General features: G+C 35.2%; 1 protein-coding gene across 5 annotated transcripts in view; it reads left to right on the forward strand.

Moving 5' to 3' along the window:
* The window catches only part of PCLO (piccolo presynaptic cytomatrix protein), a 314,143-nt gene extending 294,939 nt beyond the window's left edge, over positions 1 to 19,204 (forward strand). For all 5 annotated transcript variants that reach the window (XM_015627653.3, XM_033514290.1, XM_015627655.3 and 2 more), the window contains 3 exons: positions 8,759 to 8,893; positions 9,492 to 9,637; positions 14,152 to 19,204. In XM_015627653.3, the coding sequence (XP_015483139.1) occupies positions 8,759 to 8,893; positions 9,492 to 9,637; positions 14,152 to 14,292 (422 nt within the window). In that variant the 3' untranslated portion in view covers positions 14,293 to 19,204. The remainder of the gene's footprint in view (positions 1 to 8,758; positions 8,894 to 9,491; positions 9,638 to 14,151) is intronic.
* Positions 19,205 to 21,458: the final 2,254 nt, after the last annotated feature.

Genomic DNA, 21,458 nt, shown 5'->3' on the forward strand with positions numbered 1-21,458 from the left:
ATAAATTCTCTACAGACATGCATCTAGTTTATCCATCTGCCTTTGAAGCTTAATTTTTTTTTTTGTTTTCACTAGACTATATGTCCAAAACACTGCAAGGAATAAAAAATCACTACTTCAACATCCCTCTGCCAAAAGAAATAGGGAAGTTCCTAGGTGTTCCTGTTATGCAACACGTTCTTGGGTTTACATTCAAATGCAATATGACTGTTTCTGCTTCTGCCTGACCCACAAGTTCAGCAGACATTATATAAATAAAGTTTGCTTTCATGTCACTCTGCCCACTTCTGTGTGGTCAGCAGGTTTCCCAACAGAAAACTACTTTTTGCAAATGCGACCTGCTAACATTTTGGTTTCATTGCTTTCATTTTTAGATGGATTTTTAAAGGAAATACATTGCTCTTACAACATTTTCTAAGTACTCCATGTATTTTGATTTAGGTTGGTGAATGTTTGTTTACATCCCAAGTATAAAATATCTGTTCAAATAATTTGTCTCTCTTTGGATTCCCAAAAGTAAATACAATAAATGAAAAGCCTACTTGGTAATCTAGTTTTTCCTCTCCTGATATCACACTGCATAAGGCTTCTGTATTATATTTATAATTATTTGATCCTCTTTATTATGTCTTTAAGGACATTTTCCATTATCTCTCACTACCATCCATGTGACTAATTTTTCTCCACTTAAAATGCTTATATTACTTCCATTAAACTTTCATCATATTTTTAGATAAGACAAATGGACTTTAATCCGTTTCCTAGGATTTCCAGTGTTTCAAGACAGAATTTCTAATTTCTCAAAATCAAGGGGACACAATGAATAAATAAATAAATCTGTTTTGATATTCACATTTTCATATGTATATTCAGAGTGAGAAGGTGTAATACTTTTCATTATTTTGACACAGAAAGTGAATGCTGTCTCATAATGGGCTTTGTAATTTCAGACTATGTTGTTGAACTTTCAAAAGCTTGTTTATCAAAACTGAAAAAAAGATGAAAAATGTTTTTACCATGAGAGAGGGCAAATAGTTTAAAATCTGTCATTTTTTAAATGAGAACCTAAGCAAATCTGGCAAAATCTTCCATGCTTTTGTATAGTAGAGACCCATTTTGTGTTCTCATACTGACATGGAAAAAAAGTGCAGACTCAGTTGTCCTACTTTAACAAAGTATTTATGCTGTGTTGCACAAATATTATTGTAGCATTGTGCAAATACTTTACTGAACTATGGGTATGCCAAATTCAGACTTTTACAAGCAGTTTGCAAATTTTTTCTCCCTTTAGCAACACATTTTCTCTTTGGTAAAGCTGCGGTAGAATAAGCTTAAATATCTAAGTTTCACGTTGCTCTGTATGTACAACATTGGTTTTCTTCTTCTCCCTGTATGAAATTATTTTTTATACAAAAAGTCAAGGCAAAGTGTGCCTTTCATCATCAAAATTTCAGATGTGCTGTGGCAAGCCATCTTTTATGCAGCTGAATCTGCAGCCTCTGATATGTCTCATTATATAAGATGCTAAAATTGTGAAGACTATGAATAGATATTTAGACTTGGGCAGTGATTTATGGTGAGGATGAAAAGGAACAAAGGTGGTTGAAGAGTTTTTCCTTCTGAGATTGCATAGTTTTTCAGATCCAGGCTGCACTTATCTTTGAAGTTCAATTAAAATCACAAGAATAATTTCAACCATCATTCTAGCTTTCTCTCAAGTTTTGGCTTTCTCTAAAGTTATGGAAAATGATGGAGCTATAAATTTTAATTTTGATACTTTTAGCCTAATTTCATTGGCTAAAAATCTGTTTTTTAAATGAAAGCTATTAACTCGCCTTTCAGCTAACACTTTAAAAAATTGCAGGTACCTCCAAAGGCATTTATCCCTCCAAACACTAAAAGTTTAAAAAAGGTATTATCCCTACTGCCTACAAAATTCAGGGAGTTTGCATTAGACATAAACACTTCCTTATGAATAGCCCTGTTGTTACTTTGTAATTCTAAATCAGAGATAAATTTTGGGGAAATCTGGTATTTGAAGGAATTGCAGAGAGGATGTTGATAGAATTATCAGTTTAGAATACAAGAATTCCTTTCCACAGAAATGGAAGATTTATAAATAAGAAAGTACTGAGTTAGTTGTGTAAATATCTTGATTTCCCTCACTTCATTTTCTTTCTCTCTCTAGCCACTACCAGTCAAATGAACATGGATATTCTGTGTTCATCTGCATTGTTGAAATCAATCTATGGAGTAACTTCTGATCACATAAATTTGATATTTACATGCCTCATTATTTTCCCTCCGTTTATTCCAAATAACTCTATGGTACAGGAATAAGTCTGATAACTGGGAAAAAAAAAAAACAACTTGCTGGGGAAGCCTCTGATCCCCTATACTGTCATTCAGGTTACTGGCTTGGGCAACTTCTGACACTAGTGAAACTTTCCTCAGATTCACCTCCTTTAACATTATTCCTTCACTATACTCTTCCCACTGCCTCACTTTTCCTACAACACTTAAGAAAGTTACACAACAGAAATAAGCTGGTTGAAATTGGATTGGTACATGTCTTTATTTTTCATATTTGAGCATATTGTGAAGTATCAGTGTTATTTTTCCACACATCACATTACTTCAGATCAAAAGTTTTTACATATGCCATCAATGTACAGACAGAATTGAGCTTCAGTTTCATTTATTTTATTTGGATTTTTTTTGCATTTTCCTTTCAAAAAAGATTAATAAAACCTATGGAAGGGAGGCACAGACAGAATGACCAATAGTGAAAAAGAGCTTATATTTTTTCTGGAAAATATTCTACATCTCAAGAGGCAAAGGATTTTCTCTATTTTCAAAAACATATTATATACAACCTTATTTTTTACTTATTTTTTTTTTCTACTTAAAATAAGGATTTAGGGCATACAACTTTTCTCTGAGCTTCAGTTTGTCCCATGAGCTGTTGATTGCACTGTGAGGAGCAAACCAAGTATCCAGTTCCAAGAGGAGCAATAAATTTCAGAACATATTCAACTCCATATTCATTGAGAGAGATCCATGGTAGTAATCCCAACATATATTTAAAGCACTGTGAGAAAGGAGGAAGTATTAAAACTGTATTAGATGTCTGATTTTTTTCTTACTGCAGAAGAAAAATGAATATAAAACCAGCCTACAAGAGAAAACGGGCAGTTTTCATAGAGAAAGAAATATGCGTGCAGAAGGTAAAAGGCAAAAAGAAGGACATAAAAAAAAAACCATAAGGACAGAAAATGTTGGAGCCCGTAAACATTGGGAAGCACTGTTTATGAAGGTTATTCATCATTATTTTGCAGTAGCTTAGGCAGTATCTCATGCCCAAGGAAGAGGATGAAAGGCATGAGTGCAAACAGCTGGTACTGCAAGTGACTTGTGTGATGGTAAAAAAAAATAAAAATAAAAAAGAGAGAGAGAAAGAGTTGCTTAAAAAAGAGTGGAAGGTTTTGGCTGGCATTTTAACTTCTTGATATATAAATGTTTAAAATTATACTGAGTACTTTTGCTTTACCTTCAGTTGTAGTTGTTTAGCTCTAACACTGAAATTTATATACTGTATATATATAGCCTACTATTTGCAGTAATACTGAATTATTTATTGCAATAAGAGCATGTTATCTTATTTTACTGAAGCACAGCTGTCTGCTGGAGGACAAACTTCTGGTTCTTAAAATAGCATTAAAGGAATCCAGCAGAAACATATTTCTTGGTACAACGTCACTGTGTTAGAAAATTCCACCTGTACAAACTTCATGGCTTACTGTGGAGACATTCTTGACAGTGGCAAGGTCCTCATCAGCCTTCAAAAGACTTCATGTTTTCTCCTGGGATCAAACTCCAAAGTTCTGTCCAGGTTTACACAATCAAAGTCTTGCCACAGAAAACACAATCCCAGTTACTAAATCCACTCTAAGAGATGTTATTAACTCCATCTCTGAGAGATGAAATCTAAGAACACAGAAAGCTACTAGGAACATGGGTCTTGTGACAGCACCCATGTTTTTGTGTTGCCTTTAATCATGTCCCATATTTTAAAGCTGTAATTTGGGTCCTTATTTTAATTCAAGTTATTGAAACTTGGATTGGAATCTAGGATTACTTAGATTTGATGACATGCTACTAAATGTTTTAATTCTCTAGATATTACAAACTTATCCTAACATAGCTGAATACAAGTTTTTGTTTATTTAAGAAGTACAGCTACACAGAAGTATTTGTTTTGCTTGATTCTGGAATATATTATTTCTCATTACACTATGTTAAAGATAACCATACAATTCCAAGTCATTAAATACTTATGAGACAAACGGTAGTTAAGTACATCCAAAAATTTCTTTATTCTATCGATAAACACTGTACAAAACCCTCAGAGGTACATTAATTTAATCTCTTAGTGTATCAAAACAGATAAAGACCTAAGAAGATTATGCATCTCTCCAGGAGGCCAATATCTCTGGAAGCTGTTTAGAAGGACCTTGCTCTGATTTAGTATCTTTCACCATAAAGTGTCTTACTCCTGAAGCTCCAGAAGAGCATTTCCTACCTATTTTGTTAACAATAATTTAATGTATAAACCTCATTTGAAAAGAAAAATGCTGGTAAATACTTGTTAATATTTTTCCCCTTGTATTTTATGTTCAATTCCACTGCTCTAGCACCCCCCAGTCACTTCTGGAACAGGAGGGCCCATACAAATTACACAATTATGAAACAAAATGTCAGTTTATGTATTTTCCTGATTCTGTTTTCTGGCCATCTGGCGTCCATTCAGGAAATTACTCAAGTATGATGTTTATCAACTAGCAGTGTTTAGGCATCTTATATTTAAATTTCCAAGTTTAACCTACTCATACATTATCCATCTATGTGAAAATACATAGTCAATGTCAGAAAGCAATTCAACTTATTCTAAGATAAAAGTTCAAATTATCTCAGAACATTACATTTAGACAATTGAACTGAATAAAATTCCTGCCATTCTGCAGTGAGATTTACTTGCTCATTTAATGCATTGCTGAATTAGCCTTGATAACACGGAATGATGGGTGGTAACTGCTTACTTCTGTCTTGAGTAATTCTGTTTGACAGCAGGCATTTGATTAAAAAGGAATGGGAGCACAATCCATACTTATCAATCTCTGGAATTGACAACAGGGCAGATGACACATCCTGTGACTTACAACAGCAGCTAATTAAAACTAATAGGAAAACTAATTTACCTTTCACAATGCAGAAAGTAACACTTCTACTAGAACAACAGCTTTGGTGTTACCATCACCACAGCAAATTTAAACTCCTTGACTTCTCAAATACCTGGTAGCAATTTAGTTAATAACCATCTCCTTTTAATTGCTAATTAATTATTAATAAAACTGGTCCCCTAAAAAGAAGTGTGCAGTCATTAAAAAAATCAAAACAGCAAAACAAGGATGTTTTTAATCCTATGTACAGATATAGATATATTTAAGAATTGTTTGCCTACAAGTTGGCATGTTGAAAAAGTGAACACGATGCTGTGCGTGACTGTGGTCCTCTTGTGGTATATCAGTAAGTGTGCATTTGACACATGAAACAGGTAAATTATCACACCAATTAAGTTTAAACATCTCTTATTCTTTTCAATTTTTACTGTAGCATAGTAGAACTGTAAAACATCTCTTTTTCACTCCTTGTTTTCTAAACTAAATTAGACAGTAATTTTTTTAGTGCTTTACTATATGGTTCCTTGTCACTGTGATAATCTGGTTTAGCACCTCTTCAATCTGAAAATGATTTTTATTGAGGAAAATTTTACTACTCAAATTATTTTTTTTTTCATTTCCTTCAGAAACCACATTGATACTTCCCTCAAAAAGACATGCACTATCTCATTTTCAGAGTTGTATTGTAGCATTTATTGTCATCCAATGTATCAAAATACCTGCAAAAAGTTCCATTCTCACATCACTTCTGACTGATGTTTTCTAAACTTCTATAAGAAGGCAAAAGGTTGTGAATGGCTGCTGTATATTTTGATTTATTTCTACCAATGTAATCTTTGGGGTATCCAATCCCATGACACCCTGAGGAAGTTTATTTCTGTCACATCAAACACATGACACATTCATGTTCAGCTCAGCCCACTGTGAACTCTCACCAGCTCTTAGATGGTTCATTATTAACCATTCCCTTCATCAATATATCTCTCATTTTCATTTAAATAATTAACTCTACAAAACAGGACACATCTGCTCTATTTTTGCACACCCACCAAAGGAAAGATCTAATGAACATATATGAGAAAGGGTGAAAAGCTAAGCAGTAGAAGGAATAGGAATCCCTTCTCAGTCTACAGAACTGGTGGGTTCTGAAGTGGTGATTTATTCTAGTACAATGTTTCATAAGGCTGGTGTTAAGTCTCCTTGACTCATGCTGTGGGAGAAATGAAAATTAGTATGGAAGCACAAGAAAGCTATAATCCTTCATGAGTTTGCAGCTGTTTCCCCAAGATGCTTAAACAGTGAAGCAGGATTTCTTGTCCTGAAGAGTATTAGGCAATACAGAATAGTCCATGGAAAAATTCCAGATGCTGAGAAATAGTTTTGGAATATTCAAATATATTTTCCTGAAAGCATATATCCTTTTTTCTGGCTCACAGCATCCAGTCCACCTCATCTCAAGTTTAATGCACACCTAAATGAAAAAGGAAGCACTAAGGCAACCAAGATGAGGTCCTAACAACTAATGCAACTAGAGCTTAAAGGACAGAGAAGGAATAAACAAAAAAATAAAGTACATTTTCCAGAAAAGCCTGTGTTTAACTAAAAATGTCCTGAAACTGATATTAGGTTTGTCCTACAACTGTCCATGCTGGGCTTTTTTCAGGTTTCCAGGAGTCAGTGTAAGAACCAATACTGATCACAAAATCAGTTTTTAAACACCTTTCAAGTGTGTCATGTCTTCATCTGAAATTTGAGAATTTTATCTACAGGGAAGAGAAGGCATTATAATTTTGTCTTTCCTTCAAGTCACTCAAAATCCACATTTTAACCAAGATGGGCCCAATGGAAACTCAACACTTTTCAGGGAAAAGGCATTATAACACCAGGGATATAATGGATAACAACAGGGACATTGTTGGGCGTGTCACTCCTTCTTTCATCCCAGCTACCAATGGTCTTTTCTGCTGACATCATAAGATGAAGATTTCATTATATTTGCACAATCATGTAGCAAGAAAATGTGCTATTATTGCATATTCAAACTTACAGGAATGCTTTTGTGATTATTAAATATTGTGAAAGAATTACTTGCCTTACAACAGGTCTTCTCATACCTTAAAAATAGAAGAAATGCTGGCCCAACTGAAGCTGAATTACAAATTTATTATGGACTGTAACTATATTAAATTCTAGCTTTGGTTTGTGAAAAGAGTTAGGGGACAGTTTGTAGTTGTGATTATTTGTTATTACACTTTTACTCATGATGTCTCAAACTATTTTAAGTAGGGAAAAAAAAAGAATTGACATACGAGAAACAGAAACTGCCATTTTTAGAGAGTGTTATTCAAATTTGATTACACACTTGTGATATGAGAAGTAATCTTTACATGCCACTTGGCAATTTAACACTCTTTAACTGAGAACCTTCTTCAGATGTATCATAATTATTTACTTTCTGCAGAGTTGCTTTGCACCTTACAATATCTTGTCACAAGCTTCTAGAATTTCCAGTAAAGTGTTAAAGCCTGCTGGCACCAGAAACTATGTAATAAAGAAACCCAGTGGCTTTATGGTTTGATTTCTTTTGAACTAATATCTAAAGAGAAGAGCAAGATGAAATCAAATTTTCAGTGGCAGGACAATAGATGTAGAAGCACAACCCCCACCAAGACATGAGAGAACTGAGGTGAGGATGCTCTGCTCCCACCACCCTACGCATTTGGAAGATATAGCTCTGCTGCACTCTGCCTGGCTTCTGGAAAGGCTTGTGGGAGGACAGGCAGAGGAAAGGCAAAAAAGCTTTGTCTACATTTCCTTCTGTGCCTTCTCTCCATCTCTGAACTGATTTAGAGAGAAATCCATAAGTTGTAGAAATAATGGGCCTGTATTTCTACTCACATAAGCAGAGAAATTACCTTTACTTTTAAAGGTCACTCTAAGCACATCCCTTTAAACTGTGAGAATGATATTGCTCCATGTATGTAGGAAGGTGAAATGAAGTGCTGACTTCACCAGCTTTACTTCATTGCCTTTGAATATCTTACTTTTAACACTCCACTGAAAGTTCTCTTTCACCTTTTCTTGCTCTTTTTTTTTTTTTTTAAAGGAGATAACTTCAGACTCTTGTAGTAAATGTTTCTGAAAAGGTGAATTGCAGTGACTCTTATGTGACGTGCAATGACTCTTAGAGAAATTTCTATTCTTGGGAAAAAAGCTCCACTGAGGCAAATACATTTTAAATATCTTCTGAAGCATATAATCTAGTTATACAAGTGTATGCCATGTACCTGCCATTTGCTCATCCAAGCTATACATTATCCTTACACTCCTGACTTAAAATTATGAGCTATAAGTGAGCTATAAGTAAACTATAAAAACTATAAAAAACCAAACAAAAACCAAAACAAAATTAAGCAAACAAAAAAAAAAAACCAACATAAATTTCACTTCTCTCCAAGTTAGAAACATACATTTGGTTTCCTTTTATATTAATAAGGGTTGCTTTTCTGCTTTTACAGGTAAAACACAGGTTATGGGTGAAATCAAGATTGCATTAAAGAAGGAAATGAAGACAGATGGAGAACAACTGATAGTGGAAATCCTTCAGTGCAGAAATATCACATACAAATTTAAATCTCCAGATCATCTTCCAGGTATCACTAAGAAAACAGCTTCATGGTACTTTGAAAATATAAAGTAGATTGTATCTTAGCATCATCACTAAAATGGAAAAGAAAATTGCATCTTAGCCAGGATGACATACTCTACAGGATTCTTTTTGAAGTGCTTTTTTTATCCTATGAGCAACTTTAACAAAAGTGAAAACATTTTGTAGAAGCAAATTAACTCTCAAATCTATCCTCTTTTCAGCTTACTTTTTATTTTTAAAAATTAATGCACTTTTAATTTTAGTAAAAATCATAAATTTCTAGGTTATTAAAGAACAAGTATAAAAAGAGGATTGTATTTTTGTGAAAAAGCTTTTAAAAACAAAAAATCTCATGTTCATAATTATATTTTCATACATAGATAAAGATAACGAGGTATTTTTTCCTTTAATGGCAGTATTATAAATGCAAAATAATTCCTTTGGATTTAGTTGGGTGAGTCCATTTCTACATCATGCGAATGAGAATAGAATATGACTTTGTAAAATATCATTTTTTTCACAAAAATTCCCCTCTGCTGAAATCCTTAACAATGATTATTTAAAAGCTTCTGTATTTAACAAATTAAACTATTCTTCCCCAGACCTGTACGTGAAGCTGTATGTTGTCAATATCTCTACCCAAAAGAGAGTAATTAAGAAGAAAACCAGGGTATGCAGGCATGACCGAGAGCCTTCATTCAATGAAACATTTAGATTTAGCTTGAGTCCTGCTGGGCATTCTCTTCAGGTAATTCTGCATTTTGTTAAATCCTAATTTTGGATGTTGTCTGTGCTGTGCTTTGTGGATTTGAGCTCAATCTTCTACCCCAGTTGTTTGCTGAAAAGAGAAAACTAAAAAAAAGTAACACAGTTATGTAATAATGGAAATATCAGGCTAGAGGAGACATTAAAAGATGGATTACTCCATCACACCACACTGAGGAAGAGTATTTATAGATCAGGTCTGAAAATTTTAGGCTTGATCTGTTCTTAAAATCCCCCAGAGAAGAGAGTTATACATGCCTTCCAAGAATAATTTTCTATGTATTTAGAAATTTTAGCGCAATATCAAAATTAAATATGCCATATTTTTAAATTAAGTTCCCTTATCCTTAAGTAGCCTTACAAAGTACAAAGGAAAGCTGATTTGTCTTCTTTTTAATTTAAAAAGCATAGGGTTTACACTGAAAGGCTGTTTCTTATCTCTCCTCTCTACTTTTCCAGGCTAAGTCAATCAAATTTCTTTGATATGTCTTTTTGCCTAAACACCTAATAATTTTATCATTCTCTCAATTTCTCCAACTTCTTTAAAAGTTGTGGTACCTAGAATTTGACACAATAGTTAACCTCAGATGCTGAGAATTCAGTAATTCTGCCAAGAATTCAGTAATTATGCCAAGCCAGATATTCTCTGATACATTTGTATTGGAGCTGACTTTTTGTCAGTCTGTGACACATCAAATGATGCAAGGAACTGGCTCAGGAACAGTCCCTCTCCTGTGTTTTAGTTGCTTAGACAGATTTGGTCATATGGCCAGACTTGCTTTTTTTTTTTAGACAGGTTGGATTCAATTTGTCTACCTTCATTTATTTTTACATCAGAAGAGAACACATATAAAACATATATTCAGGCTTCCTCCAGTCAGTGGAGAGGGATAAGAAATTCAAGGGGTATCTGCATGCCAGTCTTAAAAGTCAGTGGAAGGCATTGTTGGGCACATCAGCATCCAGCTAATGAACCTATAAATCTGTAAGACCAGCCTGAATGAAACAGCTACATTATGGTGACCAAAGCTAGTCTGGATTATCAAAGTGCCTAAATTATGCTTATTGCTTGTATCCTTCCTTAACATTGCAATCAAAATGGATGTTACTTACAAAACATGACCCCTAAAATAGATACTGTTTTTCAGTTTAAGAATTGACATTTTCTGGGAAAAGCTAAAGTGATCAATAAAGTGATCTTGCCAAAGTTTAAAAACAAATTTAAAAAAAAAAAAATGTTTCCAGTGGTGGTTTGAAGAGGAAAATGTATAGGGTAGACCAGTAAAGAATTCACAGAGTACTAAGGGCAAATAATCCATCAAGATTTAAGGAGGAAGATAGCGGGTGACATACCCATAAGAACAGTTGGCCTGAGACTTGAAAACATTTCCTCTGGAACTCTGAGAATATAAAGACAAGAGGAGACTGAGTGGAGACCTCATTGTGTTCTTCAACATGCTCCTGAGGGGAAGCAGAAGGGCAGGCACTGATCTGTTCACTGTTGTCACCAATGACAGGACTCAAGTGAACAGCCTGAAGCAGAGTCAAGGAGGTTTAGGTTGGATGTCAGGAGAAGGTTTTTCACCCAGAGGGTGTTTGGGTACTGGAACAGGCTCCCCAGGGAAGCTGTCATGGCACCAAGCCTGACAGAGTTCAAGAAACATTTGGACAACTCTCTCAGGTGCTTGGTGCCATTCTTGGGGTGCCCTGCACAGGGTCAGGAGTTTGTCTCAATGATCCTGATTGATGTCTTTAAACTCAGCATATTCTATGATTCTATGATACATGCTGATGCTGCATGCCAGAGCTAAGAAAGAGATTGAAGGCCATTAAAGTATCGTGTAAAAGTATCAAGGAACAAGTTTAAAACAAAGAGAAAAGTGAAATAAAAATTGGAGTTTGAGCCATAAAATATATTGCCTTTATACAATGTGCTAAATATTTTCACAGAAAAAGTAATTGAGAAAATAAAAGGATAAATTTTCAGATGAAAGACATCAAATTCTGTTAAATACAAACTTACTGCCTGTGACTCAAGAAGTCAATGGTCCACAGACCTCAGTAGGTATTTCAAGAGAGTATAACTACTTAATTGATTTGCTCTTATATGCTGCCATATATGCTGCCCTCTTCTCTTTTGGAAGCAAAATATTTGTTTGGAGAGAGCTTTAATCTGACTCAGTACATCTGTTTCTATGTGCTCATCAAGCTCAACAGTCGATTTGTTTCTATGGCAATGCATGAACCAGGATGATTTGAATGCTGAATTTGAGTGATGAACATTTAGGGCACAGAGATGGACACAGTCCAAAGAGATTTAGGGAAGAGGGAAATTAAACAAACCAGGAATTTATAGAACAAAAATGGAACTGGAAGATGATGGGAGAAAATAAGATCAGAAAAAGGGTGTAAGATGAGATCAAACATAATAATAAAAGACAATATAAAGAGCTATGAGAACCAACAAGAGGCAGAAATTAAGAAAATGGACTGCAGTCTAAAAATCAAGAGCTGTGAATATTAGCCATAAAAATGGGACATGGGCTGTTGAAATAAAAAAAAAAAAATCCAAGAAAATAAAAAACCAAAATTGAGAAAAGTTTGAATTATCTGTTACAGAGTATTAGGAATAAATATGAAAAAAAAAGTCCCTGGGGCTTAGAAACTAAGACTAGCTGATACAGGATAACAAGACTGGAATTTAAGGCCTGGAACACAGAGGAAACAAGGATGAGAGACACAAGCCAGAGAAGATAGATCCTAGGGTTCCATCTGGGAGGAATAGGGAGAAGGATCAAGGACAGAACTAATGAAAAATTGGATTTTTTTATTTTTTTCCCAAAACTTTGATTGTTTCAGAATGAAAACATTCTGTGGAAAACATTTTGACAGTTTTCAGATGGACACTTTCCTTAGCCCCTGGCAGTTTTTATCTCGCTTCTCTGATTTCCCTGTTCCTTGGCAACTCACCTGGGACCCTTCTGGAAAGCATGAAGCTTCTGGCTCCTGGCTCACTGCAATTAGAAATACATAATGTCCTATGCAAGGCTAATCAGGAAAACCCAGAACAACTAATTTCACAGATGTTCTGGTTTGGCTTCCCAGCTTCTGTGCAGTTCATCCTTCAGGAAATACCAAAACTAGGGACCTAGAAAGCCATCAGTGCTGGAGGCAGGGTTCCTATTTTCCTCAAGGACTCGTTTTCTGATGAATGGAGTTTCCTATTAGTTCAGTGCCTAAGAGTTTTCCCTTCTCAAACCTGTTGACTAGTAGCCATTAGGTACCTAAGCTGTCCAGGTTGCCAATCGATACCAAAACTGGACAAGGAAATAGGAAGCCTATTCTAGAAAACATTTGCATTTCTTCCATTTTGAAATTTATTTTTTATTTTATTTGTAATGTAAAGTTTGCATTTTTTACATTGCTTTCCATATAAGAATTGAAAAATTTCAAAAATGGTGAAATTCTTGATTCTAGTTCTTCTACAGATCTGTTACATTTCTACTGCCATGTGGTTTCAGCAGAGTACAAAACCCTTGTGTTCTGTCATTTTTCTTCTAGCATAGATCTTTGAAATCAAACAACAAAATGCCCTTTTTTCTCTCCTGCTGGTTCACATGGAGAGTGACAGCCTCCTCCCGTTATCATTTCCCTTGCTTGTTTCTTCCTGAGGTTTGCTCAGTAATAGTGAATATTACAAACCTGCTACTAATCCTGTCATGGAAATGCAGATCTTCATTATTTCTTTCTCTTTTTGAAAAACTTGGGAAGTTAAAAAAAAACAACACAGCCAAAAACAAAACAAAACAAAACAAAACAACAACAAAGAAACCCCAAAAAACCCAAAACCCAAAAAAACTCACATTGTGCTTGTTAATTTGATTACTTAAGAATTAAGAAATGCTAAATCTTTCTGAATATGTAACCATAACTTATGCCATGAATTATAAATATTATCAAATACATTTTCTTAGAAACATGTAAAATGACCCTATAGATCCTCAGAATGAGACAAGTCCTTCAGAAAAGTGTATTGTTTTCATGGCACAAACCTCTTTATCTGGAAAATATGTGGTTGGATGACATTGCACAGAGAGCCTTGTACACTCAGTCTGCACCAGACTTCCACAGACTTAGCAAGAGCACTACTGCACTTGCACAAAGCTTTATCATGTAACTTAAAACTTGACCTTATGCTCATCTTTGGTAACCAGCAGGTGAACAAATTGCTCATTAATATTAAAGATTGTCATCTTCTAATTGCTACGTCTCATGATAAGGAAACAGAAGCAGGAGAAGATTCAATTTTTACAAGGCTTTCTGTGAAGGGAGAGGTGACTATACAAAAAGTGATGGTCAGTGTTTCTTTTCTGCATGTAGAATATCTGAGCTCAATATTTCTGAATCTTTCCTGTTTTGCTAATATTATGTTACTGTGCACATTGATGATGATGATGATGATAATTATTATTATTATTATCATAATTATTTTCACAGATTCTTCTTGTCTCCAATGGAGGGAAGTTTATGAAAAAGACACTGATTGGGGAAGCTTATATCTGGCTTGACAAAGTGGATCTAAGGAAAAGAATAGTAAACTGGCACAAACTGTTGGTCAGCTCCACGCAAACACACTGAGCAGAGCTGTCTGCTTAGGGCACAAAACATGCAGAGTCTGCTCTAAACAGCATCACTTCAAGAATATAGTTTGATATCATTGTGTTTAGCTAGTCTTTCAGAATACAAAGTAGAAAAGAGCAGTCTCTGGGCTACAAAGCACACTTAAACGAGGGCTAGTACACTTATTTTTGCTGCAAAACACAGCAAAATGAGAAGAAAATCTGGGCCCAGAAGTTAAAGTGAGGCTGTTTGAAATGAAGACTGATACGAGGGCTCCATGTTGTTGGACTCTTTGTGAAGAGAGTAACTGTGAAGGAAATGATGAAGGCTGGTGGCAGGTGCTAATGCAGGGCTCAGCTGCAGCTGGAGGTAGTGTGATGGGAAACGCAGTCTGGTTTCCTGTGCAACCAGAAGGAGATCATTTTATGCAAAAGCACCTAGGGTGACTGACTTTCCAAATCTCACTTATTAAAAGTGCAAAACTTGCTCCTCTGCACCTTAGGATCTGTGATAATTTGCTGTAGTGAGATTATGCCACTTGACACAAACTGCAAGGTGTTTGCAAGAGTGGTAATGTTATTTTACATTACTTTTTTCCTTCTTTCTTTTTCCTTCAAAAACTATGCTGTGGAGAATCAGATCTGATTGTTTCATTTGTTTCTGTGTATGAACAATGGATATAAACCACTCTTCTAGAATGTGATGAATAAAATTATATAAACGGTCAATAACTTGGGATGTGGTTTTAAAGAGAAAGGACAGGTTATAAATGACACTACATCATAAAGAGAAAATGCTGTTTCAATGTCAGTGACAGTATTTCACCCCACCCTTTGAGTCAGAAGGTCTAAGTCAGTTTAAGATTGAAGAGACTTAAGCACTGGGACCAATGCAGTTATTTCAACTGGTCCTCATGCTTTTCAGCAACCAGTCTTGCTCTGAAACTGTAGAGAGACAATGAATTCTAGGCTATTTTGTGGGCACTTTGGAGCAGCAGCCCCACCATGCCAACAGTGAGCCTCTCGATGCAGGGCTCTGTATCAACACTAGTGACACACTTGGAATCTAAGGGGAAAGGGCAGCAGAGCAGTTCCTGACTGGATGCTGCAGCAGTAGAATGAAGAATATCCTCTTGCTATCCCAGGTGAATGTCTGAGTATAATCCACTCAACAGCACGGCTTCTCAGTTAGGAGAGAAGTAAATAAGAAGGCAACTTGCAACTTCTAAATCTGTGTCAGCACTTCCAAGCAAAAAGTCCCTCTTTCAGGGGTTTGAAGCCAAGCAGTTGGTTCACTTGGGAAGAAACCTCTGCTTGGCATGGCTTAGGCTGGTTGCTGTATTTTCCCTTGTACCATGTCTGAAGAAAGGAGAGCTTTTTCTCCCATTCCTAAAAGTTTGTTAAAACCCAGGAATCAATGGCACTAACTCCAATGTTACCCAGAAGTCATTTAATATTTCACTTCAATAAAAAGTAGTTTCCCTGGAAATATGGTCTCATGACCTTTGCATACTTAAAGAGAAAATTACCAAATTTCTGCATGTCAGATATTTATTTTTCTGGCCCCAAAAAGACTTTCCAATTTTCATTAAATTATTTAATGTACATTGTCTTATATTTTCTGAATATATGTAGTATACTTCCACAGGTTGTGCAAGACTAGCTGAGACTATTCTTCTGGAAAATATTACATGCTTTAAAAAAAAAGGAAAAATAAAACTTAGGTTATTTAGCAACTGGATTGACTGTGAAAAAGCTACACCATTTAATCTGGTGACACTTCCCACGTACAGTTTTCGGTTTATGTTTATCAATTTAAAATATCAGCATGGAACAGGAATGTGAAAAGAAACAAATTATATCAATGTTACACACACCAAGGAAACTCCTGTTGTTCATAACCTGCTGGTAGCCTGCTTAACTTGCAAGCAGAACAATCTTACCAAAATCTTATTAGCTATCTTAAAAACACAACATCACTGACAGTGGAAGTTGGATGTGTGCTTTAATGTTGAATTTTATGCTTTCACCAGTATATGTATACCCTACCTTTCATATATTTTAAGAATAGTCTTCTGGAGTTATTGTAAAAATTCTATGTTTTGATGTTGTATATGTTTTTATAAGAAAATTCTTCAAAGAAAAAATCCCCGACTGAAACAAAAAAATCCTTTGTGGATACATTTGACATATGTGTTGCTCTCTTGGCGGGTTATCTTGCATTCCTGATGACTATACTGTGTTTGTACTTTGAAAAAAGACCCACAAAAAAAAAGCCTGTGTGAAGTGCAAGCCATGAGGTGTGCAATTTTGTGCAAACTGCTGGTGATTTTGTTCTTGCTAAGATTTGCTACAAAGGCAGCAAGTCGCACTGGTAGTTGCTATGGAGATTTCTGAGAGGAACGAGCAGTCTCTGGCTGCCCTACTGGAAGCCTGTAATCATCATCTGTAATTGAGAAAGTGGACAGGCGTGCTTTGCTCTCACACATACAAATGTGGCTGATATTTTATTGAATACTTTTGTTGAGTGGTGGAGCTGTGGCTGTAGGGAACAGCTGCCTTTGAGTCTAATCAGCTGTCGGCAACCGGTTTAATTCAAGCATCTTTGGTTCTCTGAACAACACACAAAATGTTTCTGCATGTTGAAATGGCAGTTTTGGACTCCTGTCGTGAAACACAAAGAGTAGAGTTTGTGAGGAACGCGGCACTGCCTTGGCCAGCTGCAGAAGGCACGGGGCTCCTTCAGTGTCAGACGCATTTTGGGAGCAGCATTCTGGGCCCAAACACTCGGCTTTCTGAGGCAGCATCATTCAGAGGGCAGAGAATGCCACCAAAGTGTGCCAAGTTCCTTTTCTTGACCAAATTTCTAGGTTGTACTGAAATCACTCTATGCAACACAGATTCACGTTTGAATGCATAGTTTCTTTTTTTGTTGTTTGTTTGTTTGTTTTATGAATGAAGTCAGGAAAAACTCTTGTGACAATGTTTTTTAAAAAAACAATCAAACAAGGACTATTAGTATTTTTTTACCGTTTTTGTATATATCTCAGTTTGTTTTTTTTCTTTTTTCTCATTAATTTTTGTTTCTTTTATCTGGCCAAATGTGCTCAGACGTGGCAACAGCTTTTATCATTTCTGAGTGATTGATTATTAATGAGTTCACACATTTCTATGATTGCTTTGAAGATACACATTGCAGGGAGGCAATAGCAGAGACATTTTAACTCTTTTAATTCATAAATCTGCTTAGACAACAGAAATTGAAGCTGCTTCTTAGTTCAAGCCTTGTAGAGTGGAAACAAGAGGAAAAATGAGCAAAAGCACAGTGTGTGTGTTTACAAATGACAGGGATTTATAACATTATCATTGTTATTAGTATGCATAAAATGAGCAGCAAACAGCCACTTTTTTTTCCAGTTTAAAACTAGAAATGAGTTTCTATGATGAATGTTGAGCTAGTTCTTTGTCATTACACTTTAAAGGGATAGTATCCAGGGGCAATGAGTGCTGCTTCTTTAACCCATGGTTTTACATTACATGGTTCCTGTATGGAAGAAACAAAAGCCAGTTTAAGTCAGTATCAAACAATCTCCTGACTTGAACTGGCTTTAGATCAAGACCTAGGAAATATTCAAGTTATTTTTCTGGATGCTGGATGTTTGCATGGCTACATTGTGGGATATGGTAGCTGGTAACCAGCTGATATTGATTCACACTTTAAGAATGATGATGAAGAAAAAGAAAACATCTCTTATATTGTAAGCTAGTGTGAGCCCAATAGAGATTATTTAATTAGGATTTAGTTTCATGGAGATATCATAAAGATGTTAATAGTATTTTTTTAAATTATTATTTGAATCATAACTGACACTATTTTTAACTAGTTTATTTTCATTGCTACGATGTTGAATGTCCCAGATTCATTATTTGAGTATATATCTAGATATGTACATACCTATGTGAATAGCAGAGAAAATTTGTGTGAGTGTAACTTATAAAGGTAATTAAACAGAGGAAATTTAGCATAAGTATCCACCTACATTATATTTAAACTCTAGTCCTACATGCCTTGTGACTTTTCAGTACACCTGGCATGTAGGATGAATTGCTCTTTATAAATACATGTTGCCTTTAGAAGGAAAATAGGAAGAATAAATGAAACCGGATACTTTCTCTTTAAACCATAAGAAGCATTTTAAGGTTTTCTATATGTTCTGTTTTATTATTTTGAAAAAAAAAATAAGCAAATATATTGATGAGCTCAAAAGTTATAATATATATAGATATCCATAACTAAAACTAGATGATTTGACCAGAGTCATTTTCTTAATTTGTTACCCTGTAAATAAATATACATTTTTGTAAAACAAACTGAGTTTAAATTATTAACTTCACTTGACATCTAAGCATGTGAGTGTGTCCTTATTTGATTGTACCTTATAGATGTTCAGTGATGTGCTCAGGTGCTCAACAATGGCTGAATAACATGTGTGCTGTCATGCTACAGACAACGTGTACAGCAAACACAATGTTTAAAAAATCCAAAAAACACCAAAAAAACCCTGCAAAAACAACAAAAAAAGAAGAATAGTCCTTGGGCAAATGTAATGTTTCCACAGTGAATGTTGCATGCATAGGTGGTGGTTTGTTGATATTCATTTCGTTTTGGATTTATTTTATTTTCAATTTTGCTTCCAGAATCATCAGAAAAAATGAAAACAAAACAGACTTGTTCTAAAAATTGTAAAAACTGAAACAGAAGCAGTATGAGATTGTATAAAAATGCTTGTAAATCTGTCCCAGTTTTCACTTTATGTATAAATCCATGCCATGGTTTTGTGATTGTATACAGGATGTATCTTGAGAACTTATGCAAATTGTGCTCTATAAAGGCTGTTATCCCAGTCTGACAAATAAATATTTAAAATATCTGGTTTGGTTCCTTTTTCATAATTAACATGAAAACTTATTTTGCTGGTTTATGTTTCCCATTTGTTGACCACAGTGGTTTTATGGTGCTGCTGTACATAATGCCTATATTTTCTGTCCTATTTCAGCATTAGCAGACCTCCCAGGGTTTACTCCTCTCCCACACTTCATTTTGAAATAAAGAGTAATTCATTCATCAGAACTTTCTTCCAGACAAGATTCAGAACCAGAATAACATTCAGCTTGTTGATATCTTCATAGAGTTTCATCCTATATAGACAACAAATATATGTGCATTGAAACAGCACAGTTTAGGAATATCCAGGAGTTTGTCTCCTCAATGTGAAGAAAATGTGAATTAAAAATGTAGCCTAATTCTATATCCTTGTAAACTCCTGATGGAGACATAATACAAAAAAATCTTATAAATTCTAGAAGGATTTTCTCTGGCTCTTCAGCAGAAAGAAGGCTTCCAGAACAATATATTTTAGACTTTATTATAAATAATACATCATTTTCTTTAAGCAATCTTTTTTGTAGTACTGAATTTCACCTGACAAGTATAACATCTGTGATGCTTTCCCATTGAGACTGTATTTTCGAGCCATGTCTAGATCAATATTCATTATATTTGAATAGTTTCTCTATTTGATTTATGTTTTTAAAAAAACTCAAACATACTCCCCAAGCAAAATAAATTGTTGTTTTAGTCTGGCACTTGAACATATAGACTGGAATTTTTTCTTTGAGTTGCTGCCTTTTTCTCAAAAAATAATGTAATAAGAAATAGGCAACAACTTTGAGGATGCCTCTAGAACAGAGGTGCCCTTTTTCACAGGCTGACTTCTATTGCTTCTATTGATGCTCATCAGGAAAGAAACTCAACCTCCAGTGTCTGCCTCAGTCACTAAGGTATGAGTTCAAGGCACTTCAGGTACCTCTCTCTGAGAAAACAGTTGTGACTAAAACAAACACTTCACCCCACACTCAGCTCAAATTTTCTGCATCCTCTTTTATTGTGCTGAGGAAGCTCCTGCTCAGCACACTGGCCCTCTGGAAATGATTAGAAAGCATTTCTGAATTGTTAAGGGAGAGAGAGCTGACTGGAATTATCTGCTGTGGAAGCTGTAAGTTTATCTGAATCTAGCTCCAGGAAACTAGTTTACAGACAGAAAATCCCAATGTCTCTTCACAGACACAGAAAGAATGATTAAATAATATGCTTCTTTTTAAATAATTGAAAATATTTAACAAAAGTATGTGTTTACTTACTCAGAGAACCCAGCAAAGTATGCATGAGCTACTTCCTCACATCACTATTTGCAGGGCTCAGCTTAGAAGCTATGATGTGAAACTGGGAATTGGAGAGTTCATGGGATGTTTTTAAAATAGGCTGGACTTAAAATTCATGGAAAGGGAAGTTACTGAAAAACATACATAGAGTTTGAGCTTAGTATTCTGGCTCTGAGGACAAGTCTCTCTGGAACTCCAGCAAGACTATCTCGAACATGTAACTTCGACTTTATTCTTTGCATAGAACCATGGAATAATTAAAATAATATAATATTTTCTAATAGAAATAGAATAATATAGAATAACAGATTAGGAATAGGACCTTTCAAGGTCCTGCAGGACCCAGATCAGGACTCAGTGCTCCAGAGGGCTCTCAGCAGAGGGTCAGAAAGGACTCCCTCCCTGCTGGTCACACTTCTGATGTAGCCAATATACAGCTGTCTTTCTGGGTTGCAAGTGCATATTGCCAGCTCACCTACAGTTTTCAACCATCAGTAACCCCAAATCCTTCTCTCCAGGACCACTCTCAATTCATGGGTATCTATAAAGGGAAATTAGGAAACTCCTCTTAATTTTCAAATGTGATTTTCCTGACATGCCTGATGAAGAAAAAACGTATATATTTTCCAACCCTATTTTATAAGCATGCAAACAAATTACACAAATTACAGTCTGTCAATTAAGGGTATTAATGAATTTAAGCCACAACACAATAAGAAAAATAATGTAGTAAAAAGCAGTCACATTAACAAATTATCCAAATGTCATGCCGGCATGCATCACTTTAAACTGGGAAAAAACCCCAAGCACGTAGTAATAGTTGGATGATTTATCTGTATCAGCATAGCTAAGACGGTATGTTTGCTTGCTGAAAGGACTCAGACGCTGTAGGTGTGACAGAAGAAGGATAGCTTCTAATTGAACAGGTTGGTCATTTTTCTGCAATAGTCACCATTACTTTGA

Source organism: Parus major, chromosome 1A (assembly GCF_001522545.3).
Source record: "Parus major isolate Abel chromosome 1A, Parus_major1.1, whole genome shotgun sequence".
NCBI lineage: Eukaryota > Metazoa > Chordata > Aves > Passeriformes > Paridae > Parus > Parus major.